At 64.3% G+C, this 25,163-nt stretch overlaps 2 protein-coding genes and 1 long non-coding RNA gene across 5 annotated transcripts; 2 read left to right on the forward strand and 1 right to left on the reverse strand.

The window, feature by feature from the left end:
- Window positions 1-702: 702 nt before the first annotated feature.
- TSSC4 (tumor suppressing subtransferable candidate 4) lies at window positions 703-4,370 on the forward strand. 2 transcript variants are annotated; one of them, XM_081533320.1, is made up of 3 exons: window positions 703-1,450; window positions 2,881-2,996; window positions 3,132-4,370. In XM_081533320.1, the coding sequence occupies exon 3, from the start codon at window positions 3,154-3,156 to the stop codon at window positions 4,129-4,131; it is 978 nt and encodes a 325-aa protein (XP_081389446.1). In that variant the 5' UTR covers window positions 703-1,450; window positions 2,881-2,996; window positions 3,132-3,153; the 3' UTR covers window positions 4,132-4,370. The 2 variants fall into 2 exon arrangements, with proteins under 2 accessions (XP_081389446.1, XP_081389445.1); XM_081533319.1 differs by having other exon boundaries at window positions 703-760.
- Window positions 4,371-5,176: 806 nt separating this feature from the next.
- On the reverse strand, window positions 5,177-24,602 carry TRPM5 (transient receptor potential cation channel subfamily M member 5). Of its 2 annotated transcripts, XM_081533323.1 has the most exons (27): window positions 24,462-24,602; window positions 23,986-24,110; window positions 23,022-23,088; window positions 22,631-22,757; window positions 22,093-22,273; window positions 21,117-21,283; window positions 20,241-20,424; window positions 18,951-19,015; window positions 18,654-18,845; window positions 18,386-18,488; window positions 16,964-17,082; window positions 16,332-16,655; window positions 16,117-16,257; window positions 15,885-16,008; window positions 15,556-15,701; window positions 12,585-12,697; window positions 12,230-12,322; window positions 11,861-12,119; window positions 11,613-11,731; window positions 11,381-11,513; window positions 11,120-11,294; window positions 7,871-8,024; window positions 7,326-7,507; window positions 7,000-7,132; window positions 6,372-6,444; window positions 5,990-6,056; window positions 5,177-5,628 (listed from the first exon to the last, which is right to left on the reverse strand). In XM_081533323.1, the coding sequence occupies exons 4-27, from the start codon at window positions 22,745-22,747 to the stop codon at window positions 5,522-5,524; spliced, it is 3,471 nt and encodes a 1,156-aa protein (XP_081389449.1). In that variant the 5' UTR covers window positions 22,748-22,757; window positions 23,022-23,088; window positions 23,986-24,110; window positions 24,462-24,602; the 3' UTR covers window positions 5,177-5,521. The 2 variants fall into 2 exon arrangements, with proteins under 2 accessions (XP_081389449.1, XP_081389450.1); XM_081533324.1 differs by lacking the exon at window positions 15,885-16,008 and having other exon boundaries at window positions 15,556-15,687.
- Window positions 12,002-18,122, forward strand: LOC145523288 (uncharacterized). Its single transcript, XR_014066467.1, has 6 exons — window positions 12,002-12,147; window positions 12,591-12,866; window positions 12,959-16,268; window positions 16,491-16,674; window positions 16,806-17,047; window positions 17,847-18,122. It is a non-coding gene; the product is annotated as an uncharacterized LOC145523288 (long non-coding RNA).
- Window positions 24,603-25,163: the final 561 nt, after the last annotated feature.

Raw genomic sequence — 25,163 nt, forward strand, 5'->3', positions numbered from 1 at the left:
GGGTGCTTCCCTGGTGGCTCAGCGAGAAAAGACTCCGCCTGCAGTGTGGGAGACCTGGGTTCAATCCCTGGGTTGGGAAGATCCCCTGGAGAAGGGAAGGGCTACCCATCCCAATATTCTGGTCTGGAGAATTCCATGGACTGTATAGTCCACGGGGTCGCAAAGTCGGACACGACAGGGAGACTTTCACTTTCGGGGTAGAAATGGCCAGTCAGACGATCGGCAGGCGAGGCCAGGGCGCCTCCGTCAGGAGGTTTGCCGCGCGGCTGCCCGCCTGAGCCGTCCAGTGGACGGGACAAATGAGCACCGCGGGACACGCCCCGCGGCCCAGCTCCAGGGACCCAAAAAGGCAGGGCCGCCTGCTTCAGAACCGGACCGGAAGTGCCCGGGAACCGCGCCGGGAATGTTGACGTACTTCCGGTTCTTGCGGCTTCCGGCAAAGCGGGCTACGGTCCCAGGAGCGAGGCTCTGGCCGTTAGCCCTGGAGCATTCTGGGAGTAGCAGCCCTGCCTCCTCACGCCGAGTCCCTTCCTGAATCAATTCCGGTCTCTTCGCGAAGGAGCGCCACCGTTTCCTGTAGAGAAGGCAGTTCATGCGCAAAGACATCACTCCCGATAGGCCTCGGGGGTGGAAGCCGGGAGCCTTGTGGGAGATGTAGTTCTTCAGGCGCGGGAGAAGCGGCGCTCTGCCACCGGGGGACTCGGTTTCCCAAAGGGCTGAGCGCGGCGCAAGATGGAGGCAGCCAGGCCGAAGTGAGCCGGTAGGTTTTTGGTGGGGAGGGCCGTACTGCTGACCCGTCGGGCTTCAGCACGCCACTGTCCGTAGTCTGCTGCCCCGCCCAGGGAGACCCTCGTGAGGCCCGGACCCTTGGCTCCCCCCGGCCCGACGTGGCCGCAGGATTCAGGCCGCTGACACGAGCGCCTGCTGGGCACGCGCCGAGATTCTGGGCGCGTAGAGTGGAGAAAATCAAAGTTCTGCCTTCCGGGGGAGAGAGACAACCCGCAAGGAAGCCAGCGCTCCCTGGGACCTGGCCAGCCCCGACCCCGGCCCTGAGAAAACCGCGCCTCCGTCAGCCTGGACTCAGCTCTCCCCCGCAGTGAGCTCTGGAAGTTCTCAGAGACGTAGACCTGGCATGCCCGATCTTGGGGCGCGATTCCCGGCTCCCCTCGGCGTGTCCCACTGATCACGGGCGTCCAGGGGACGGGAGTGCAAGTTTAGGAAGCCGGAGGCTGGTTGGAACTCCAGCTTTGCCTCCAGTGTACTGAATGAAGGGCAAATTATCTCCCCGCTCCGGTCCCCCCAGCCTAAAACAGACACCGTTGGCGTTTACTTCCTGTCCCCTTTCCTGGAGTTAGTTGTTCCTTAATTTTGGGAGTCACGCAAAGCCCAGAGGAATGGAGACCTCGCCTGTGTTTGACCTGGAGTAGTGCTCCACCTGGCCTGGTCTTTGGTGGGTGCAGGAGCAACGGAGTCACTCTGGGCAAGCAAGGAAGGCTTGGTGGGAATAGGAAGTTGGTGGACGGAGGCTGAGGCCTGTCCTCTGAGCCTGGAAACAAGTTTCAGGGTGCCTGGTGACACTGGACTGCTAACCAGGTGTTGGCAGGACCTCTGTGCTCCGCTGGGAAAGTGAAGGGTGTGTGGAGGATCACAGGATCCTGGATGTTGCCTCAGGAGCTGTGGGGCTGGCCTCTGCCAAGCAAGGCTGAGCCAGCTTCCTGAGACCTTGACCCTCAGATGCCGAGGGCCTGGCTGCCGTCCCTTTTGGAGCTCCCAGGGCATCTCCCAGCACTCAGGAGCTCACCTCCTCCCCACAGAGACGGCAGGTGCCTCCGGCTTTGTGGAGTACTTCCTGCCTGCCCATTCCCCGGGCAGCATCCTGCAGCAAGCTCTAAAATTCTTAATTGCAATTGTTAGCAAAGTGAATAAACGCACTCTTCAGCCACACAGCAAGTGTTTATGAAGTCCTGACTGTGAGTCAGTTTGAGCTTTTCAGTGACCGGTTTGCAGTTACTGTCATGACTGTCAGCTGTTTTCCGTACCTCTGAGCACTCACTGACCCAAAAACATGTTAATAAGCTATCACGTGGAACCACCACAGGACTTGTCAGTTACCAAGATTAGACTGATCTGAAGTAGATTCTATGATTTCACTTTTTGAAAAGTGTGATTACCCTTCACAACACCTTGTAATCCATTAGAAAGTATGTAGGTTACAAGGCAAAACACAGTTGAATATGCTAGTGTGTGGAAGCGCTGGCACTGTGTCAAAATGAAACAGTGACAGTCTTGCTCCCAAGTGAGAAATTACTCAGTTAAATGGCCAGAATATCCTCAGTTTCCAGTTTGTATTCCACAGATTTTTTGTAAATATTTCACACCTGCAGCTGCTAGCCAGTGTGAGGAGGAGGATACCTGCTTTAGCACAGAATCACATGTTATACGTCTCATTCATTCATTTCTTCATTATTTATTGGAGAAGGAAATGGCAGCCCACTCCAGTATTCTTGTCTGAAAAATCCTATTGACAGAGGAGCCTGGCAGGCTACAATCCAAAGGGCTGCAAAGAATCGGCGGACGCTGCTGAGCATACTGCCTGTCACGTACTGCACTTGGCCGGTAGAGGGAGCGCAAGGCTTGCTGTTGAGCCTGGGTTGACGCCCCTCCTGGCTGCTCTCTACCAGACCACCCTGTGCGGCCCCCTAGTGGCTCTAGTCAGACCTGCCTGGCGAGGACTGAGGGAGGTGACAAGTCAAAAGGACCAGCTTCTGGGCCTGGCTGTTTTGGGTGCTTTGTAAACCCAGGCCCACTCCGGGGGTATTGGCACCACTCCTACGGGTCCGCCGTCTGGTCTGATGGCTGGCTGTTCCTCCCTGCCCTTAGCCAGTCACTGAGCCGCTGAGCAGAGCCGTGCCCAGGGGCCTTTGCCACCAAGAACCTTCATCAGTGTTCAGCCCACCTGCCCTCCAGCGTCCAGCAGGCGTCCAGCAGACGGGGAGGTAAGAGGAGGGCTTTCGGGGGGTGGGGGGCGCTGGCCCTTCTTCCTTGGACGCTGCTCTTCCTGCTGATCCTGCCCCGGCTGGCAGGTCTGAGCGTGCGATGGCCTCGGGGATTCCGGGGCTGTTTTGGTGCAGGTGTGGCGTGGTCTGGGGACACATGGCAGAGGCAGGGGACAGCCAACACTTCCTTGACTCGGAGGTCGACGCCCTGCCTCCTGACACTGATTCCCTCAGCGACTCGGACTCCGACCTCAGTCTGCCCGATGATGCTGGGGTGGACACCCTATCCCCCGGGGGGCTGCCTGGGGAGGCTCCCGGGGATTCGGGCCCCGATGAGCCCCCCTTGCCCCCCGGGGGCCTCCCCACAGAGGCGGTGCAGCCCTTCCACCTGAGAGGCACAAGCTCCACCTTCTCCCAGCGCAGCCACAGCATCTTTGATGGCTTGGAGGGGGCCGCCAGGCGGGCTGTGCCCGCTGTGGCTCCAGCCAGCCCGGGTGACAGGGGGGGCTTCCGGCAGCTGCTGACACCCTCCAGCCAGCCTGCAGCGGGCGGCTCAGGTAGGGCCACTGGGAGCCCTGCTCCCCCAAGGGTGCCTCCCGTCCCTGACTACATGACCCACCCTGAGCGCTGGACCAGGTACAGCCTGGAAGATGTGGCCGAGGCCAGTGAGCAGAGCAACCGGGCCGCTGCCCTGGCCATCCTGGGCCCGCGGAACCTGGCCACCCCCAGCGACTACATGCTCTCCTTCAACCAGGACCCCTCCAGCTGCGGGGAGGGCCGGCTCGTCTTCACCAAGCCTGCCCGAACCAGTGAGACTCGGCCTGACAGGAAGAGGGGCCAGAGGAAGGCGGGGGAGCCGGGCAGGGGCGACCCTGGGGATCCAGGAGCGGCAGGGGGTGAGGGCCCCGTGGAGCTGGCCCATCTGGCCAGGCCCGGGAGCCCCGAAGCTGAGGAGTGGAGCGGACCCCGAGGGGGCCTGCAGGAGGTGGGTGCACCTGCGGGCATGGCCCACGCTGGGTCTGGGTCCAGCCCCCCACTGGTGGAGACAGTGGGTTTCCATGGCAGCAAGAAGCGGAGCAGGGACCACTTCCGGAGCAAGGGCGGCAGCCCCGAGGCCCCAGGCGCGGAGGTGTGAGCCGGGAGACCGCCTGGCCACCTCCCTGACCTGGCTGTGCTGGAAGGCTGGCCACCGCTGCCCATCGGGGTGGCTTCAGGGCTGGAGCAGCCTCAGGGCTCCAGGGCAGCGTGCCAGCCCGCCAGCTGCCTGTAAATGCCCCCAGGGAGCGGAGACCTCGCCAGGGCGTGGGCTGGGGACAATGGGGGCCTGACCCGTCCCCGCCCGGAGGCAGTAAAGGCTCTGCGTGTTTCTCTGGCCCCGTGTGTCTGTGTGGACCGCCTCTCCCCCGGGGACCGTGGCCTGGGCCCTCCGGCCTCGAGCCCCCATCATCCTGCGCTCGTCAGGAGGAGGTCTTTCTGTTGGACTGAGGCGAGCCCCTCCTTGGTCCCGAGCAAGAGGCTGAGACCCCAGCCCATCTTGGGGAGGACTCGCAGCTGCTCGCGTGAGGGCTGGGGACGGGGGCTGATGTAGTGGATCTGGGGAGAGCAGAGTGTGAGTGTGGGCGGAAGCGGCCGCGGGTGGCCCCGCACTCTGCTGCCCAGGTTGTGTAGGGGGATGACCGGTGTCACCAGGACTGCCGACTGCTGTGCAGGGTGATGAGGCTGGTCCCCAGAGGGTGCCGGGGGGCAGACAGGAGGCAGCGCGGCTCCCATGACTGCTGTCAAGCCCCGGCCTGGCCCTGCCACTGTGTCCCCTACCCCAGGGCTCCGGGTCCCCAAGGAAAGGGGAGACCAGCCTGGCTGGCCACTCGCCTTGTGTGGGGTTCCCAGAAGGGCCTGGACCCCGTCCCTTGTCACGTGCTTCACTAAACTAATGCCTCCCGGGATTCCCTCTGCCCTGGAACTGCAGCCCCAGCTGTGGGTGTGCTTTCCCGGCTCCATTGAATGTAAAGCAGTTTTCGGGGGTGGCGGTGGGTCCTCTCGGGGTGGTGACCTGCCACCACTACCCAGACAGGATGGTCCGGCACTCGCCGTGTGCGCTGTCAGGCGTGGGGACGGCAGCCGACACACACACACTGAACACCCAGCCTGGGTCTTGAAGACAGAGATTCTAACTCCAAGCGTTTCAGAAAAAGACCAGTCTCTTGGGTGACACAGGCTGGGCGTGGACCCCAAGGCAGCTGCCCACCTAAAGGGAGGCCCCCCCCGCAAGGCACTCAGCGAAGCCTGCTCTCCTGGCCCCAGCTGGTTGGCTCTGGATGGGGTTCGGGGGGCCCATGACACGGCTGCACTCCCAGGCCTGGGGAGGTGCTGGGCAGGGCAAGGGTGGTACCTCCCGTTGGGGGTGCTCTACTGGTGGGGGGTTGGGCTGGCATCTCCACGAGGCCCAGGATGACCAGCCAGGGGCCGTGCCCTCCAGGCCTGGGCCCCTGGGAGCATAGGGCTCCGTGTGCTAATGTCCAGGTGGCTCAGGGGTTGGAGGGTGGCTGGCCGGCCTCTGGGTGCTCCGTGCTACCCAGGGCCCCTCCGTGGTCAGCAGAGGCCGCTGGGTTCCCGCTGCTGGAGTTCCGAGAGTCTGGGAGGGGAGGAAGACCCCTTTAGAGCTGCTGGGCGCCCAATGGGGCAGCCCCGGGGAAGGGAGAGCTGGCCCTGGTCAGGGTGGGTGGGGGAAGCAGCCCCAGGGGGCCAGAGCCTTGGGGGCCCGTGAACCGCGCCCTGATTGAGTCGGTGGGCTCCCACAGAGGGCCCCTACCCGCCCTAAAGACTGTGGCCAGCCAAGGACCATCCAAGACCTGGGCTTGTCTTCTCCCAGGACAGGTGGGAAGCAGAGGCCTAAGGTAAGGCAGAGGACACAGCCCCAGGCCTGCAGGCTGGCAGAGGGTTGCCCATGCCCACCCGCCCCCTGAGCGCCCGAGACATGGGGCCGTCACACTCACTCCAGTAGGCGCTGCCGTGGGCCGGCAACTCGGCCATGAAGGAGAGGAGCGCTGCGCAGTAGCTGACCTGGAGGAGGGGCAGGCTGGGGGCTCCGGGGCTGAGCCCACGTCCACCCCCCGCCCCGCCAGCCAGCTGCCCGCTGACCCCCTCTGGCGGCCATGACTCGAGGAGAGGGAGGTGGCGGCTCCAGCGTGGTGTGTGAGGGGTGGACAGGGAGGGGTCTTAAGCACAGGACCCCCAGGGGAGCGGCAGGGTCTCCTCCCGGAGGGGCAGGTACAAGTCCTGAAGCCCCAGGCCCTCCCCGCCCTGCCCCTGCCCCAACTGCAGGGCCCCCTGCCAGGCCCTGCTCAGGGAGAAGGGCGCCCCGGTCTCCCCGCCCACCTGAGACTCCAGACGCCTGATGCGCCTCTCCTGTTCCCTCAGGCCCCCGAGGTACTTGGCTACGACGTCCACCCTGTGGCAGGAGCGGGCGGGCAGCAGGCTGCTGATGACGAGTGCCCCACACCAGTGCCTTCCCACCCTCCCTGCCCTGATGCCCAGGCCCTTTGGGTGGGTTTGGGGGTCACTGAGCCTCTGTGGGCGCCTGAGTTCAGGGTGCTCCGGCCCTGCGGGAATGGTTGGCGGGGCGGGGGGGGAGGTCAGGGCTGTTCCCACCTGCAGGCAGGACCAGGCGCGTGGCTGTGAGGTTCGCCCCAGAGCAAGAGGAACCCCATGAGTACTGGCGCCAACCCCCAAGTGTAGGGCAGGCCTGGCCCCAGCAGAGCCCAGTCCAGGGTGGGAGGCCGCTCGTTAGAACCGGGCCACGTCCCTACCCAGCCCGGACCCTGTGACGTGAGGGGCCATGCCAGCCTTAAGGCAGCCCGTTACCCTGCAGAGATCTCCCAGCCCCTCTGAGCTGGCCCTCCACCAGCCCCCCAGTACCTCCTCTGCCTGGCACCAGCTCTGTGGGCTCAGCAGCCTGGGCAGCCCACCGTGCTGGCCCAGGAGGGCTGGCAGGGCGCTTCCGCACCTGTGCGCCGCCTTCCGCAGCAGCTCCTCCTGGCTCTCCTTCCTGTGCTTCTCCAGCTCGCTCAGGAAGTTCTCCTTCTGCACCGCCTCCCAGGTGACGACCTTCTGGTCCAGAGGCTCTGGCAGGTCCCTCTCTGGGGAGGCCGGGCAGCCTCAGAGCAGGGCCCAGGCCTGGAAGCCCAGTGCCAGGCGGAGGAGCCCTCCCCATGGTGGGCAGGCCTCCAGGGCTGCTGCAGAGGGGGCTGGGGCCTGCCACCCCCACCCAGGCCCAGGCCTAGGGCCCCTCCGTCCTCGCGGTTCTGGCCGCGGAGCCCAGCGGAGCCTCACCCAGGCGCGCCCGCTTCTGCGGGGCCTCCTTCCGCAGGAGCCTCTTGAGCAGCAGGCTCAGGTGGCTGAGGAGGATGAATGGGGGCGCCAGAGCGGGGCGCTCGTGGTACTCCACGATGAGGTGGTAGCGCTGGAACTTCCAGAAGGTGTCCGCGTTGCCCTGTACCACCTGGAACGTGTAGCTGCAGACGGCCGGGGGCGGGTGGCATGGGCACGCGGCCCTGCTCCCCGCCCCCTCCTCTGTGACTTGTCCCCCCACCCCCAGGGTCCCCCGCTGCCCCTCTGCTGTAGCCTGGCAGGACCCCCCACCTGCCCACACACCTGCCGGGCCCGCACCACCTCCTCAGGGCCCTGACCTCCCGAGGGGAGACCTCCAGAGGGGAGCCACCGTTTTGGAGTGACACGCCATATCCAAGCCCCTCCTGGGGGCAGAGGGGCGACTGCCACCTGCAGTCTGGAGGGCTGGACAGGCCTGGGCCCGGGAGACCAGAACCAAGCCCCCTCCCTGCCCTAAAGTGGGCAGAGCGAGGGGGTGGGGCGGGCACCTGAACATGGCAATGAGCAGGTTCATGAGCAGCACGTTGGTGACCAGCAGGAAGGTGACCAGCAGGAGGATGACCACCCAGTTGGCATAGAGGTTGGGGCAGGAGGGCGAGTCCTCCAGCAGCAGCGGGTGCAGGGAGCAGTTCACCCGGGCTTCTGGAAGGGCCGGGCGCGCAGGGTTGGGGCAGGCCGAGCCGCCCGCGCCCTTGGGCGTCAACAGTCGTGTCCCCGCAGTTGAGGCCACCCGGGGGGAGGGCCCAGGGGGGTGGCCAGTTCCCGTGCTTTCCCGGGTACGGTCCGGGCTTCAGCGCTCAGACTCTGAGTCCCGGGACAACCTGGTCTTGGGTGGTCTGCCTGGCCATGCCGGCCCCACTTACCCCCCACTTCGCTGGGCTGAGGTCACAGTGGCCCACGGGCTCTGGAGGCAGAGCCCAGGCCGTGTCACCCCTACCCTCACCCAAGGCTCTGCTCAAAGCCAGCGTGGGGTCGCTGGCCTCACCGAGGGGGTGTGGTCTCTCCTGCAGGACTTCTCAGGCCCTGTGGCTCACTGCCTGCCACAGGAGTCTTAGCTGGGGCAGGTCTGCACCTTCCCAAAGCCTTCAGCGGCAGAACGCCCTTGACATGGGTTACTGCGGGCTTGAGGAAAAGCCGGCTCAAAGAGCCGTCAGGCGGGAGGGGCGTGGGCAGTGAGCACCCAGTCTGGGGCAGGCTCAGCTCCAGGCCCTGGATGGGATTCTGGAGGGGCTGGCATCCCTGAGGGGCCGGAAGACCCGCTCCAGCCCCTTTTCTGCCTGCCTCGGCCCCTGTAGGGCCAGCCTGGCCCCCAGCCCCATCCTGCGAGATGGGAGGGAGGTGCAGACGGAGGCCAGGGTAGGGGGCGCACAGGTGCGGGGGCTCCGGGGGCTGCGGCGTCTCCCCATCAGGAGGGCTTGTGGCTCCAGGTGGTGACCTCGCAGGCCGTGTGTGTGTGTCAGGCCGTGTGTGTGTGTGTGTGGACCTGGACACACGCCTGCACATAGGACTGTGTTTCTGTGACTTCATGCTGCGCTGCAGCGGGGGGGGGCGGGGACGGGGTCTCTGTTTCTCCGTGTGTGCCCGTGTCCCCGCCTCCCCGCCTCTGGGCTTGTGTGTCAGGCAGGCAGGGCCTGTTTCCATGTGTGCATGCCTCCCTCACGGGATGAGCCCCTCCTGGGTGAGGTACTTAGATGGGGGTTGGGGGCTCTGTGTGAGACCCCTCCCCAGCCGCCCCCACCCTCCCAGCCTGCAGATCCGTTCTCGCCCTTGGCACCCCAAGCGGCCTGGAGAGCCTGCCCGTCTGATGGAAGCAGCTCCATGGTGACGAGGCGCCTGCGTCTCCCCTGGGACCCTCAGAGGCGCCGCCAGGCCCAGCTGGGAGATGGGTCATCCCCCGGGCCTCCTGGGGCCCAGAGGGGGGGGCCTCTGCCTGGGACACTCGGACCCGGGTCCTGTGGGCACCCAGGACCCCACCAGGGACCACAGGCTGGGGATGCCTTCCCTCTCGGCCTGTAAGTGAACAGACTACCCTCTGCCCACGCTGCAGTGGGCTCCCAGGGAGGGGCTGGCCAGGGGGTCCACCCTGAGAGACGGGGAGGGGGAAGGACCCTTGGCGAACTGGCCCAGGCTGGCCCTGCCACAGTAGGGCTCAGCCTGGCAGCTTCAGTGGCATTGCAAACTGGACCCTTGGGAGTCTGCACCTCTAGTCCTGCCCAGGTGACCCTGGGCTCCTGGGGACCCTGAACCATAACAGAGTTCTCTCGTACTTGTGTGTGGCCATCGGGTCGGGAGGGACCCCACCCCTGCCCAGTCCTGGGCGCCCACCTCTCCCCCCTCCTCCTGAGGGCCGCCATGGGACTGGGGCAGTTGGAGGTCATGGCAGCGTCCCCCAGGCGGGGCCACACGGGGCGGGCAGGCAGGGGCTCATTAAACTAATGGCCTGGAAAATGGTGCCCATGGGAGAGCGCACACGGCGCCCCGTGCTGGGCACGGGGGGGGGCTAAGAAAACAACCCAGGAAATGAGCCCGCAAAACCCTCTAATTAGGAGGCAGCTCCCGTGACGGCGCAGCCCCTCAGCCTGGGGCCCGCCGCTCTCAGTCACGTCCTCGTCCCATGGACAAATATTTATCAGGTCACAGGCGCTGACCTGCCTCATTAGCGGCCGCAGTCCGCCTTGGGGCTGTGCACCCGTGACCGCCCCGTGACACCCGCCTGAGTGAAGGACCCCTGCCCCGCCCTCACCCCAGGAGCGCCCAGCACAGCTGGGGCCCTGGGCCCGCACGCTGGCCCCCCTTGTTGGAGGGGCTGGTTCCCTTTCTCCTCCTCCTCCTCAGTGAACCCCAGCCAGTCCGGGGCCCACACAGGTGTTCCCGGTCCAGCCCGGGGCTCCTGGAGCAACTCCCCCCACACCCCACTGCACTGTCGTGGGAAATTCTCGGAGGATTCTCTGGGGGCTCAGATGGTAAAGAGTCTGCCTTCAATGCAGGAGACTCAGGTTTGATCCCTGGGTCAGGAAGATGCCCTGGAGAAGGAAATGGCAACCCACCCCAGTATTCTTGCCTGGAAAATCCCATGGATGGAAGAGCCTGGTGGGCTACAGTCCATGGGGTCCGAAAGAGTTGGACATGACTGAGTGACTTCACTTTCCACCAGCCCCCACCCCCACCCCTATACGGGGGCTGCCCTGGAGACACCCTCTAAGGCAGGCCACAAGCCAGGCGGGGTGTTGGGCTCACACGTCGGGTGGGTCCCCAGAAGCTAGGGTGCCCTCAGGAGCGGCCTTCCAGCCGAGGGCCTCCCCAGCGGGCGGGCCGCACACATACTGTCAGCAGGGTTGTGCAGGGAGGGCCAGCTATGGGGCCCAGACCAGGCGATGGCCGGGGGACCCTGCCCTGCCAAGGGCCTGCCCAACCCCCTGCAAGGCCCCCACCCCTGTGGCCCTCTCTGCCCACACTTCCATCTCTGTCTCCCGCCAAGGGCCCGAGGTTGGAACCTCCACAGCTGGCACCCGTCAGCCTGGACCTGTCTCCCACCAGACATGACCTGGCAGGTGTGCTGGGCCTGGGGGTCGGCCTTGGGGACTTCCCCACCATCAGCCATCAGGCCGGGGTCTCCTGTGACCCCCAGAGGCCCCGCTGAAGGGCCAGGTGTCCAGGGTCTTACTACACAAGGAGTGTGCTGCTAGGGGGGTCTCGGTGCCCCATGTGGAGCCCCCCGGCCCAGGCTGAGTGCTGACCGTCAATCTCGTCCAGTGGGATCTGCCCGAAGATCTGTAGGTATGGCCGGTAGAGCACGCGGCGGAAGATCCACTCTAGGCGGCCGTCATGTGGGTGCAGCAGCGCTTGCGTGGTCACGCCGTAGGCCACGAGCCACACGCTCAGGAAGAAGAGGAAGAAGAAGACGTCCTTCATCTCGGGGGGGGGGGGGGCGGAAGGGGAGAGAAGGGTCAGCACCCGCCGGGCAGGGCCCTGGCCTCGCCGCCCCAGCCCGGGCTCACCATCCTCTCCACGATGATGATCTTGGGGCCCAGCTGCTTGTGGATGGCGAAGATGTGGATGAGCCGGAGTGTGAACACCATGAAGTCGATGGCGAGCACAGTGCGGCCGGCCTCGAAGGCCCAGGGCAGCATCCTGGGCAGGGGGAGGGCAGGCTGGACGGCCCCATCCTGGAGGCAGCCCTGCCCAGCAGCCCCCCGGGGCTGCCCCTGCCAGGCCTCGGGGCCCCCAGACCTGCAGGTGAGCCCGGCGATGAACAGGAAGATGGCCACCATGTCACACTTGTTCCAGTTGTCCTCCACGTAGAGCGAGAACTTCTTTACCAGGTGTGTGTCCTCGTCTGTGAAGAAGCCCTGGTGGGGGCAGATGGCCCAGTGACAGCGGCCGGGGCTCCCCCTGGCGGGGCACGCCCCTCCCCCGTGCAGGCCCTGACTGGCAGTCCCCCGGGCTCCGTCTGCAGCTGGGCCGGGCCCACCACTGACCTGCCGGATCTCCTCCAGCACCAGCGTGAAGACCCAGAAGTAGAGGGTGACCTCAGACCCTGAGGGCCCCTGGGGAGGGGGCTGGAAGTCCACCAGCAGGACGTAGGTGAACAGGAAGAGGAAGGCAAAGTACATGACCACGTTCCCAAGGAACACGGTGACGGGCGCCCCCCAGAACTTCCTCCAGCGGGTGAGCAGGAAGGCGGCTCTCGGGCCTTGGTCACCCTCACTCCTCAGCGCCTCGGCCAGCTCCTCTGCCCTGCGCCCGAAGGAGGCCACAGCCAGCGGTGAGACGGGCACCCATGGTGCCAAGCGTGCCCCTGCCCATGGAAGTCCAGCCCCCCCCACTGCCCCCTCCGCAGGCCTCACCCGCTGCCCAGGCCGCAGAGCCGGCTCTTCTCCATGTCCAGGCTGTCCAGCTCCTGCAGGTCCTCTGGGCCTGTCCTTAGAGGGGCCTCCTCGCTGCGACCACAGGAGCCCCTTAGGGACGTGGGGAGGGTACCCGAGCACCCGGCCAGCGGATGCACTACAGAGGGATGCGGGGAGGGGGCGCACAGGGGCCACGTGGATGCGGGGAGGGGGTGGGGCGCGCAGGAGCCATGCGGATGCGGGGTCGGGGAGGCTGGGGTGTGCCCTCACCGCCACCAGGGAAGCCGCTCCTCCAGCCCCCCACCCCCAGCCCCCTCACAACTCTGACAAGCGGCTGTTGCCTGTGCTGACGGACCTGAAGGTGATGAGGTTGGTGTAGATGAGGGCCGGGCAGAAGAAGGCGCCCAGCAGCCGCAGGATGGGGGTGCCCGAGGCCATGTCCCCCCACCAGATCTTGGTCAGGAAGGCCTGAAACAAAGGCGTGGCTGTTGCCGCCCTCCACACCTGCCCGGCGGTGCCCACAGTGGGTCTGCTCTTCAGGGTTCAGCTGAGGCATCGGCCCTCCCAGCCTGGAGCCCCTAGAGCCTCCCTCCTGGTGGAGAAGGAACACCTTCCATGGAGGGAGGCCAGGCTCCAGGTTAGCAGCGTTGACATTTCTGCTGAGACCAGAGGTGGAGAACTAACACCTTCTAGAGCTAACACCCAGAAAAGCTGTCCTCTTCATCATAGGGCCTGGGATGCAAAAGGAGGAAGTCAGGAAGCACCTGGAGTAACAGGCAGATGCGTCCTTGGAAAACAAAATGAAGCAGGGCAAAGGCTAACAGTTCTGCCAAGAGAACGCACTGGTCACAGCAAACACCCTCTTCCAACAACACAAGAGACCACTCTACACATGGGCATCACCAGATGGTCAACACTGAAATCAGACTGATTATATTCTTTGTGGCCAAAGATGGAGAAGCTCTATACAGTCAGCAAAAACAAGACCAGGAACTGACTGTGGCTCAGATCATGAACTCCTTATTGCCAAATTCAGACTTAAATTGAAGAAAGTAGGGAAAACCACTAGACCATTCAGGTATGACCTAAATCAAATCCCTTATGATTATACAGTGGAAGTGATGAATAGATTCAAGGGATTAGATCTGATAGAGTGTCTGAAGAACTGTGGATGGAGGTTCGTGACATTGTACAGGAGGCAGGGATCAAGACCATCCCCAAGAAAAAGAAATGTAAAAAGGCAAAAGGGTTGTGTGAAGAGGCTTTACAAATAGCTGAGAAAAGAAGAAAAGCTAAAGGCAAAGGAGAAAAGGAAAGATATACCCATTTGAATGCAGAGTTCCAAAGAATACCAAGGAGAGATAAGAAAGCCTTCCTCAGCGATCAATGCAAAGAAATAGAGAAAAACAACAGAATGGGAAAGACTAGAGATCTCTTCAAGAAAATTAGAGATACCAAGGGAACATTTCATGCAAAGATGGGCACAATTAGGTACAGAAATGGTATGGACCTAACAGGAGCAGAAGATATTAAGAAGAGGGGGCAAGAATACACAGAAAAACTATACAAAAAAGATCTTCATGACCCAGATAACCACGATGGTATGATCACTCACCTAGAGCCAGACATTCTGGAATGTGAAGTCAAGTGGGCCTTAGAAAGCATCACTACGAACAAAGCTAATGGAGGTGATGGAATTCCAGTTGAGCTATTTCAAATCCTCAAAGATGATGCTGTGAAAGTGCTCCACTCAATATGCAGCAAATCTGGAAATTCAGCAGTGGCCACAGGATTGGAAAAGGTCAGTTTTCATTCCAGTCCCAAAGAAAGGCAATGCCACAGAATGCTCAAACTACCACACAATTGCACTCATCTCAGACTCTAGCAAAGTAATGCTCAAAATTCTCCAAGCCAGGCTTCAACAGTATGTGAACCGAGAACTTCCAGGTGTTCAAGCTGGATTTACAAAAGGCAGAGAAACCAGAGATCAAATTGCCAGCATCTGCTGGATCATTGAAAAAGCAAGAGAGCTCCAGAAAAACATCTACTTCTGCTTTGTTGACTACGCCAAAGCCTTGACTGTGTGGATCACAACAAACTGTGGAAAATGCTTACAGAGATGGGAATACCAGACCACTTGACCTTTGTCCTGAGAAATCTGTATGCAAGTCAAGAAGCAACAGTTAGAATGGGGCATGGAACAACAGACTGGTTCCAAATTGGGAAAGGAGTGTGTCAAGGCTGCATATTGTCACTCTGCTTATTTAACTTATATGCAGAGTAATCATGCAAAATGCTGGGCTGGATGAAGCACAAGCTGGGATCAATGTTGCTGGGAGAAATATCAATAACCTCAGATATGCAGATGACACCACATTTATGGCAGAAAGCAAAGAACTAAAGAGCCTCTTGATGAAAGTGAAAGAGGAGAGTGAAAAAGTTGACTTAAAACTCAACGTTCAGAAAACTAAGATCATGGCATCAGGTCCCATCACTTCATGGCAAATAGATGGGGAAACAATGGAAACAGTGACAGACTTTATTTTTGGGGCTCCAAAATCACTGCAAATGGTGACTTCAGCCATGAAATTAAAAGACGCTTGCTCCTTGGAAGATAAGCTATGACCAACCAAGACAGCATATTAAAAAGTAGAGACATTACTTTGCCAAAAAAGGTCCATCTAGTCAAAGCTATGGTCTTTCCAGTAGTCATGTATGGATGTGGGAGTTGGGCCATAAAGAAGGCTGAGCGCCAAAGAATTGATGCTTTTGAACTGTGGTGTTGGAGGAGACTCATAAGAGTCCCTTGGGCTGCAAGGAGATCGAACCAGTCAATCCTAAAAGAAATCAGTCCTGAATATTCATTGGAAGGACTGATGCTGAAGCTGAAATGCCAATACTTTGGCCACCTGATGCAAAGAACTGACTCATTGGAAAAGACCCTGATGCTGGGGAAAATTGAAGGCAGGAGGAGAAGGGGACAACAGAGGATGAGATGGTTGGATGGGATCACCGACTCAACGGCCAGGAGTTTGAGTAAACTCCGGGAGTTGGTGAAGGACAGGGAAGCCTGGCGTGCTGCGGTCCATGGGGTCGTGAAGTATGGGACACGACTGAGTGACTGAAATGAACTGAGAGGTGGAGAAAGGGTTAGACATCGGGCTGGTGGAGAGAGTGGCCAGCAGAGGGAGTCGGGTGGGCGGCTTCCAGGAACTGACCCCTCACCCTCATGGGCTGGCCTTGGGCCCGGGGGAGGGCCTGAGGGTGCTGGCTGGGGCACCTGCTCTCTGCCCAAGCCCTCGCCCGCAGCACGCCCCGGGGCTCACCTGCACCCCATCGTGGGCAAAGAAAGCCTTGGTGTCGGCCTCTGTGGCCAGATGCAGGCAGGTGGTCCTGCTCCAGCAGCGGTTCCGACGCACCAGCAGGGCAAAGGCGCGCTCCTCGCTGTGGTGGTAGCACTGGGAGAAGAGGTCTGCGGGGGCGGCGCTCCCATGATGCCCAGGCCCGGCCGCAGGGCTCCTTCCCGCTGAGCTGAACCCACAGGACGGGCCCTCCGCCTGCGCCCACCTCCCCGGGGGCTGTGAGATGCGCCATCCCCTCCCTGAGTGTCCCTGCTGGGAGCACCCTGCCGCCCCCAGCGGCACCCCCTGCTCACCCAGGGCCAGCTGCTCGTACTTGGCCTCTCGCAGAGCCCGGCCCACCTCGGCTTCCGTCTCCAGGTGGGACATCTCTTTGAGGATCTTGCAGGCGGCCAGAGCAGCAGCCACCCCCTCCTGGCCCTGGGAGACCGGGTCTATGTGTGCAGCCACCTCCCAGCGCCCTCAGGGCCCCTCCCAAGGTCCTCCCAGCCCCCCCAGGACCCCCAGGCGCCCTCTTGGTGTCTGCACCATGGCCCAGAAGTAGGTGGCCATCTCGTGGCGGTTCTGCAGCACCGCCCACAGGAACAGGTCCCTCCAGGGGTCCTCGCTCCTCTGGTTCAAGTCCAGCAGCCCCTTCTGGCCGGAGAGTCGCCGGGCCGGGCCCCGCTCCTGGAGAGCAGGTGTGTCAGCGTGCGGGCCCCCGCCTGCCCCCGCCCACACTTACCGCCCCCGCCCGCGCTCACCGCCTGGTAGAGCCCACGGCAGGCGTCGTGCAGGAAGTCCTTGAGAACACGCGACACCTCATGCAGGGAGAAGGCGGGCGGCCCGGCGGGTGGCTCCCGGGCCTGCTGGGCGCCCAGCCCAGCCAGCGTTAGCCGTCCCTCCTCGTGCTTGCGCTGCAGCAGGTCGAAGAGCAGGCTCTTGGGGGCCACGGAGCGGTAGAGCTGCTGCAGCCGCCCGTACGTCAGGAAGTCCGCCACGTCTGCGCCGTTGTCCACGAAGAGGCGCACGAACTCGGGCTTGTTGCTCACCAGCGCATCCATCATCACCTCCTCCAGGTCGCGGGACTGGGGCACCGGGCAGGAGGTGAGAGGGGGCCCGTGGGGAAGGGGGCCCGTGGGAGGGGCGTGGGGACCCTCGGCAAGCCCTCCGGCTCCCGGGTGTCCCGCCCTGCCTGTCCCTCTGCACTGAGGCGGCCCGAACCCACTGATGTTTAGCCCAGCCTGCCCAGGATGCCGACAACTGAGGCCCAACGGGAGGTGCCCTGGCCTCCCTGCTCCCCTGGCAACAGCTGGGCCAGGCTGGCCCTGGACACCGCCTGCCCCCGGCCCCTCATCAGGGTTCCCGCCTGGCGCCAGCCAGAGCCTGGTGCCACCTTCCACTCCACGTCCCCGTTGAAGATCTCGCTCTTGGCGATGTCCACACGGTCCCAGGCCACGGCCAGCTTCAGTTCGTCCAGGTAGTCCTGCGCCTCCTGGCTGTGGCTCTTGCAGGCTGTGGGCGGGGAGGGCAGAGTGGTTGAGGGGGAGCCCAGGCGCCGGCAGAGCCAGGGGGCACAGGATCCCTCAAGGTGGGTCTCCTAGATGTGTGGCCACAGAAACAATGCCCTGGTTCCCTCCACACCCTCTGAGTACCAGCGGGAGCCACAAGACATCCACGCCCCCAGGAGCCACTGCCGGGGGCTCCAGGACCCCAAGGGGACCCCAGGGCTGGGTGGAATAGTGGGGAGCAGGCACCAGTCTGGAGGCGCCTACCGTTCCTCAAGGGTGCCCTCCTGCCCCACAGAGCCCCTCCCTGTGTGGGCCTGTGTCCCCCGCCAGCGGTCAGCCTCTCAACAGGGGTTTATGTTCAGTGGGAAGCACCCTGAATGGCAGCCAGGAAGTGGAGGCCACCCGAGCCTCCCTCCACAGGGTCAGACAACCAAATGCCAGCTGTCACTGCCCTCAAAGGACTGGCGCCCCAACACTGACTACAGTGTATTGGGCGACCGCCCAAGACATCGTGCTCAGAGAAGGACTCCGAAGGCCACGGGCTGTGTGGTCCCATGTCCAAGAAATGCCCCCAGTGGGCAGATTCAGACACGGCAGGCTCGTGATCGCCACAGGCTGCGGGGAGCCGGGGTCTAGTGGGTCTTCTGGGTGGTGGCCACGCTCGGGACCACCCTGAGAAAGCACTCAGCCCCCTGAGTTGACTGAGCACTGCAGTTTTCTAGGGACCCCCTGGGGGTCCAGAGGTGAAGCGTCTGCCCACCCGTGCAGGGGACACAGGTTCACTCCCTGCTCTGGGCGGATCCCATGTGCGGTGGCGCAGCTAAGCCCACGCGCCACAGCCCCTGAGGCCCGGGCGCCCCGGGGCCCCTGCTCGGCGACAAGAGACGCATCCACGGTGAGAAGCCCCCACACCACAACCAGAGCCGGGCCTGAGCTCGGCAGCAGAGACCAGGCTCAGCCAAAACCGAACAAATCACAGTCAAGAATGAATGATTCAAGAGTTCAAAACATTTGTGATAAAATACATCTAACGTAAAACTTCCGCAGACAGAACCTCCGTGGGTTTGCGTGTCGTCGCGTGGAGGCCCTGGGAGGGTCTGTGTCCCTTCAGTCTGGCCACGCACGCTGCCGCCCAAGTGAGCAGCGGCTGCACACACGCCCAGACCCTCGCACAGGGTCCCACGCACTGACACGCACGGCGGAGGGCAGCCACGCCGGGCACCTCCCCGGAAGGCCGAGAGCCCGGGTGGGGGCCGCCCCCCGCCCAGCGCCCCCCCGGGCCCGCCGCGGGCACGGCCCGGCCTCACCTTTCACCAGTGCCCGGAGGACGACCGTGTCCAGCTCCTCGGAGCCCTCCCGCTCGAAGTCGTGCACGGTGAGCAGATGCGGGCGGGACATGATGGTCTGCAGCTGGGACCCAGGACACAGGCCGGAGGTGAGCCCGCGGGCAGGGCAGGCGGCACGTGGCCCCCAGCCAGAATGCCAGCGCGCCGTCTGCAGGGCCCAGGGCAGCCCCCACTGCACGAGGCCCCGAAGCGGGGGCCAGCACGCAGCCCTCTCTCCAGCGGCTCATACCAGCCCTGTCCAGCGCACGACGTCCTCCCAGGAGAAGTGCTCGCTGGGAAACTTGTCCCTAAACTGCTTCTCGGCCACCTGGGGTGCCAGGAGGTGGGGCTGGTTCACTAGGGCAGCGAGCACATCCGCGACGCCCCCCGAGCCCGCCAGGATCAGCCACGGGGCAGCGTGCTCCACGGCCCTGCAAATCCTCTGAGGCGAGCAGAGGGGGCAGAAGGACACGGTCAGCGTCAGGTGCCATCCCGGCCCTGGCCGGGGGGCCCTGTGGGAGGCCCCCACCTGCCGCGCCTGCCCTACCTCCAGGGTACCAGGGTCCCCGTTGACCAGCAGACAGAGGACAGGGATCTCGATGCTGCTGGTTCCTGTGGACGGACGGAGCACACGTCCACCCAGGTGCCCAGGCGAGCGGAGGGCCTGGGACCCTCCTGTGGGGTAACCACCCGGGCCTCGGACCACCAGCCTGCGGCGTTTTCTGGGCAAACTCCAGGCAAGAGGCTTTTTCTCCAGAGGTGGGCTCCGGGCTGCCCTGTCACCCGGGACAAGGATGCCAGGCCCACACCCCACTGTCCAGTGTGGCCGCTTCGTGGCTGTTTAAACGTCAAGTTGACCATTGGGTCCCTGGCTGCGCCAGCCACATTCCAAAGGTGGGCATCTCTCCCCACCAGGGCAGGAAGCTCCACTGACCACTTGCCAGGCCATCCGAGGGCCCTGGCGCACCTCCACATGGTGAAGGAGGGGCGTGAGCCAGTCACTCGCCCCCGAAAAACAAGACGGGAGACTTCTGAGTGTGCAGCCCCAGAAGCCCGGGCCTGCCGGGTGGGCTGTGTGGGGCAAGCTTGGCAAACTGCCAGGAGGAGGCCCCGCAGCCTGGACGGCCCCCGGCCCCAAGAACGGCCCCCTTTAACTCCCGAGGCGCCTGCCGAGCGGGGAGGATACTGGGCGGAGGGGGTGTGAGCCTCCCGGTGTCAGCAGTCCCGGCCAGCACTGCGTCCTCAAGGTGAGGGTTAAACACAGCTTAGGCTGCATTTTCATTAAAGAGGGCTCAGTTGGCAGACACACACACTGCTTATAAATATTGCCAACAATCACACATATATTGTGGTTGTTTGCAATTGTGGGTTGTAAATACACTGGCTTTAGCAAATCCCGCTTTCAGACCCGCCCTGGCCACGCTGGAGCCTGCTCCTCGGGCAGCACTGCCCCCTGCTGGCAGCGAGCCTTGGGCAGTGGAGGGAAATAGGCCTCTGGAAACTTGCAAATCTCCCTGTCTTGGCAGAGCCTCTGGTCTGGGTGGGGGAGGGCCCTGGAAACGGACCTGCAGCCACTCTGCTGCCTGGTGGGAACGTTACCGCCTGGCAGGGGACTCCCCAGGGTCGTGTTCCCCATCACTGGCCAGCAGCAAGCCCCCCAGGACCCCCAGTGGCCCATGTCTCCACGCTCTGGCAAGTTGGGTGCCTTCAGCCCAGAATGCCTGTCCCGGCCCAAGCTGGCGGTCCTTCAGCCCTGTCCACCCCCGAGACCCCCCACCACGGTGTTCCCAGCAGCCCCCGTCCCCCCGTGGGCAGCCCCTCCCCCGGGCAGCCTCACCCCCGTAGCCTGTCCTCTGCTCTGAGATGTACTTCTCCAGCCGCAGCCGCAGCTCCGTGGGCCCGTCACCCTTCCCGGGGGCCCCTGGCTCCATCAGGATGAAGTGGGAGTGGTTGCTGTCCAGGGGGCAGAGGGGGCCCTGGCCGCCTCCGTCGTCCAAGGGGTAGTGCACGGGGCCATCCCCCTAGGCGCACACATCATGAGGCCCGGGCGTGGCCCACACCCCCGATGGAGGGAGGGCTGCTGCTGCTGTGGGGGGTGCCCAGGGAGGGTACCCTCCAGACAGAGCCCCGCAGGCCGGGGTGTGGGGGGCTCCACTCACGGGCTGCCTGGGCTTCTGGGGACCTGCCTCAGGCCCCATTCTGGGTGGGGCGGAGGACACCAGCCCCGGGTCACACAAGCTTGTGGGGCGGTGGCCGAGCTGGGCGTTTGGGCACTGGTCTGGGTGGGGTCCTCGGAAACCAGGTGCCCATTCCAGGCCTGTGCCGGCTGGGAGCCTGGCAGCCCCCTCCCCACTCGGGTCCTGGGAGATGCTGCCTCCTGCTGGCCCCTCGCTGGGCAGGAGGTCCCTGGCTCCCCTCCCCTCCTCTCCCTCCCTTTCCCTTCCTGCCCCCACTCCCAACCCGGCTCTGGGTCCAGCCACCACCACCCCCGCCCCGTAGCGTCACTTCACCTCCTCGGTCCTTTAGAGCAGCCTTGCTCCCTCCCAGGCCCGTGAGCCCCCCTCCCACCGAGGGTAGGGCTGGTCTGCCCGCTGCTAGCCTGGCAGGTGGGGGCTCAGTCACAGATAGTGTAGTGTGGTCAGCCTGGTAGATGGCCCTGGTGGCCTCTGTCAGATGTGCCCTCCAGCCCCAGCGCTCAGAGCCCTGTGCCCACCTGGGCCTGGTCCAGGAGCCGCCGGTGCAGCACGCGGCCCAGTGAGGCGATGCCGATGGCCACCACACGGGCCTTGGTGGACGTGCTGGCTAGGGAGTGGTCGCGCACAGCCTGCCCGACATAGCGGGCGAGGCCCACTCGGAGCGCGCTGGTCAGGATCCAGGCTCCTGCGGGCACAAGGGTCCCTGAACACGGCGGCCTCCCCAGGCGCCCTTCAGGACCAAGGTCATGGTTAGGGTTGGAGGCAGACCCCGCTGCCTTCTGGACAGAGTTTCTGACCCCAGCCTGTGCTGGCCCAGAGCCCAGGAAGTCCTTCCAGTGCACAGAGCCCTCGGCCCGACGGTCAGAAGCACCTTTGTCTCTTCTACAGTTGTTTCTGGGGTGGAGGAGGGCAGACACCCCCCCTCCCTGACTGGGCTTTCCAAAGGCCCAGCCCTTGAAATCAAAGCCCAGAAGTTTAATTCTGACCCCAGCTACCGGCCGGCCAGAGTGCTGTCCCGAGAGATGGGGGAAGGAGGCCTGGCCATGGACAGCAGGCTGTGGAGGTTTCGCTCTTCCCTGGGGTGTCCTGCTGAGACCTGTTTGCCCCGCATGTGGCCGGCCTCTCCTGGGGGAGGCTCTGAACCCAGGGACCTTCAGCCCCTCGGCCATGTCCCCCAGAGTGGCTCCCACTGCCCCGCAGCACCGTGGAGGGAGGGCCACCATGGGGACAGCGGCTGAGGGCCGGAGCGGGGCCTCTCGGGTATTCTGACCCTGTATTCAGGCCTGTGCTCTGAGCTGCCTGTGCCTAAGCCACCCGCGCCCTGAGCCGCCTGCACCCTGACCCGCCTGCGCCCTGAGCCACCTGCCCCCTGACCTGCGCCCTGACCTGCCTGCACCCTGAGCCACCTGCCCCCTGACCTGCACCCTGAGCCGCCTGCCCCCTGACGTGCACCCTGACTTGCCTGAGCCCTGAGCCGCCTGCCCCCTGACCCACCTGTGCTCTGAGCTGCCTTCACCAGCCCCTTGCGTAGCACATCCCGCAGCCATGGCTTCAACGCGAAGGGCCGCTCCTCACCCACCAGCGACACCACCAGGTTGGGGGCCGGCAGGTGCCACTCGGCCAGCAGGAGGTCAAAGAGCACAGATGGGGCCACATCGCTGGGCACCCTCACGAACTGCAGGGTGGGAGCAGGGGTGCTGGGCCAAGGTGGCGCTAGACACGGGGGTGGGCTGGGCTCCAGAGGGTGGGGACAGGGCCACAGCTGGAGGCCAGGGCTCCCCAGGCCATCTGGACCCACTGGGTGACCTGTGAGCAGCCAATGCTGGCTGGAGGTGGGGCCTGGACCTGCCGTGTGTTGGGGTAGGAGGCAGGGGCCAGAGGGAGCTACCAGCTCCAGAATTCCACCCCCCTGGGGGCTCCAAACAGACCCCGTATGAGAGAGCGGCCCGGAGGAGATGGGAGTCCGGGGCCCAGGGTCCAGGGTAGCACAGGGGGTGGTGCCGGCCAGTCACCGGATGGGGGCCGCTCTCACCTTGCCTCGCTTCTTCCCGGACCCTCCAAAGATGATCTCACCCCGGCCCAGGCTCGGCCCCCGTGTTTCTCCGGCACCCCCGGGGCTGCCAGGACGGGTGCCCCCGGCGTCCTGCATGGGGTCCTCTCTGCAGGGACAGAGCCCAGCCTGAAGGCACGCGAGGCGAGCCCCAGCCCACTTCCTGCTGGAGGCCTGGCCACCTTGGCAAGGAAGCCTGGGTGCAGGTGGGAAGAGGGGGCACCTGCCCCAGCGCCCTTCCCCGCCGTCCCCCAACCCTGACCCTGACGCAGCCCTCCCGCCTGCATTGCCCTCCTCAAGGTGCCAGAGCTCCCGGCCCAGGTGGGGGTGGAAGCTCCCCCTGGCCCCCTGCCCACCCCGTGCTCTTACTCACCCTCCCCTGGCGCCACGAGCCAGCCGCGTCCGTTGCTACTTCTGCCGAGGCTTTGGCAGGGGGTGTCCTGGAAACCCCAAAAGGCAATGGAAGTCTTGCAGCTTGCCCCCTCCCCCACCATGCCGCAGCCCTGTCAACCCAGGACAGGCACGGGACCCTGGGCGCCGGGTGCCCGGTGGAGCAGGGGCAGCAGGCAAGCAGGTGTATGAAGTTCAGGTGAGGAGGGACGGGGCCTCCTTAACCCCCCACACCTCCCACTTCCCAGAGACCTGCCCCCCGAGTCCTCACTCCGGCCCAGCACTGCCGGTGTGCCGGGAGGGGTCCCAGGAACGGCCCGAGGGACAGGACGTGGGTCCCATCAGCCCGCCTGACAGCAAACATCCCTGCGCCTCCTGGACCCACCACAGACAGGCCACCCAGCTCCCCACCCCCTGGCTCCGGCCCGCACAGCCCCCCACAACCTGCTGTCTCCAGTGGTCTCCTCTGCAGACCCAGTGGGGAGAGTGCCCCCGCCCCGCCCCCGCCCTCCTGTGCCCACAGAAGGAGCAGAACCGATGGGACCCCAGGCCCGGGAGGCCCGAGAGGCCCTGCACCGCCAGGTCCACTCTGGGGAGCTCTGGCTCCGCGGCCGCCCCGTCCGCCGCTGTCCCCTGGGAGGTGCCCTGGGCAGGCCCCAGCCAGGATGGGCCCTTTGTGAAAGGAGAGAGACTCCCTCGGTTCTCAGGGCCAGGCCAGCCCTTTGATTCTTAGAGAGGGGCCACCTGTGCACACAGGCGGGGCCGGCGGGCGTGGGCAGGGCCCCTGCAGGCCGACACGAGCCTGCCACTGTGTCCCCCAGAATGACGCATCCCTCGAAGTGACGCCCTAGCTCCCGGGGCCTGTGAACATGCTTGTTGTGGAAGTAAGCCCTTTGCGGATGGGATCAGGGAGAGGGGGTCATCAGGATGGGCCCTGATCCACTGACCGAAGTGGCCTTAGAAGACGGGGAAGAAGCGAGTGAAGATGGACACAGAGGCCGGAGGGATGCGTCCAAGGCTGGGGATGCCCGGGGCCCAGCAGCAGGAAGAGCAGGAAGGATGCTCCCAGGTGCTGCTGGGAGAGTGGGGTTCAGGCCTGCCGAGCAGAGAATCGCTTCCTGTTGGCCTCCGCCCCCTCTGTGGGACTTTGTCACGGCTGCCAGGGCACTCCTACAGCCCGTGTCTTGTCCCCCACACCCAGGCCCCGTCCCCAGACACAGCCTCCAGGATTACAGATCGTTAATCACAGGCTTGGAAAGGCCATATTCAAATTCCCCCCCTCCCGGCCCTGGGAGAGGGTGGGGGAGGATTTGCATCCGACCCCACCCCCCGCGCTGGGCCCACCCTGCTGGGACACACGCAGGGAATGGGGGGACCTGCATGCGACCACAGAGCCCGGCTGGGGGGGTGAGGGGGGCTAGACCTGGACTGGGCTCGGGCACCCCCTTGGCCCTGCCGCCCTCGGGGTTATAACTGCTGGAGTGTCCCAGGGCGCCCTAAAGAATGACTACCAACTGGGCATCTTAAAGCAATAGGAGGCCCTCGAGGCCAGAAACCCCAAATCAAGGTGCACAGGGCCTCGCTCTCTCCGCAGGCTCTAGGGCAGGGTCCTCACTCCACTATGACCTCACCATCACTCACTGCTTCTGCAAAGACCCTCTTTCCAAGCATTCTGAGATTCGGGGCAGAGGTGAACTTGGGGAGACGCTCTTCAACCACAGAGTGTAGGCAGCGATGTGGGGAGCCTTCCCGCCATATGGGGGGACAGAGCAGGGTCTGTGGGGGTGGCCTCCCTCCCCACTGCTGGATGCACCCCGGCCCGGTGTGGACATGCCCCGGCCTGGCGTGTGGGGGCCTGGGCAGCACTGCTGTGCTCACAGTCCGTGAGCCCCAGGCTTGCTCCGCCAGAGGGGGGGGGCCTGGGGCTGGCCTCTGTCTCAGGAGGGGTGCTGTGGTGCTCCCCTCCAGCCCAGGTCGGCCTTTCCTCACTGACGGGCAGGTGGTCCTAAGCCCCAGTTTTACCTTCCCTGGGGCCGCCACCTCACCCCACACCCCTCACCCCACACCCTTCACCCCTGACCCCGAAGGCTGGACCGTGGCCTCTGGCTTCCCAGCCCAGGGGCCG

The sequence above is a fragment of the Giraffa tippelskirchi genome, chromosome 10 (assembly GCF_054371585.1).
Source record: "Giraffa tippelskirchi isolate mGirTip1 chromosome 10, T2T-mGirTip1v1.2.pri, whole genome shotgun sequence".
NCBI classification, from domain to species: domain Eukaryota; kingdom Metazoa; phylum Chordata; class Mammalia; order Artiodactyla; family Giraffidae; genus Giraffa; species Giraffa tippelskirchi.

Bases quoted from the DNA above. Each gene is read 5' to 3' on its own strand.
- TSSC4 (XM_081533320.1), top strand. From the start codon at position 3,154: ATGGCAGAGGCAGGGGACAGCCAACACTTCCTTGACTCGGAGGTCGAC.
- TRPM5 (XM_081533323.1), bottom strand. From the start codon at position 22,747: ATGCAGGACGCCGGGGGCACCCGTCCTGGCAGCCCCGGGGGTGCCGGA. The intron at 19,016-20,240 runs GTGAGGCTGCCC...GTCCGTCCACAG, and splicing joins GCAGAGGACAGGCTACGGGG to GAACCAGCAGCATCGAGATC. The intron at 15,702-15,884 runs GTGAGCAGGGGG...CCGCCCCCGCAG, and splicing joins GTACGAGCAGCTGGCCCTGG to ACCTCTTCTCCCAGTGCTAC.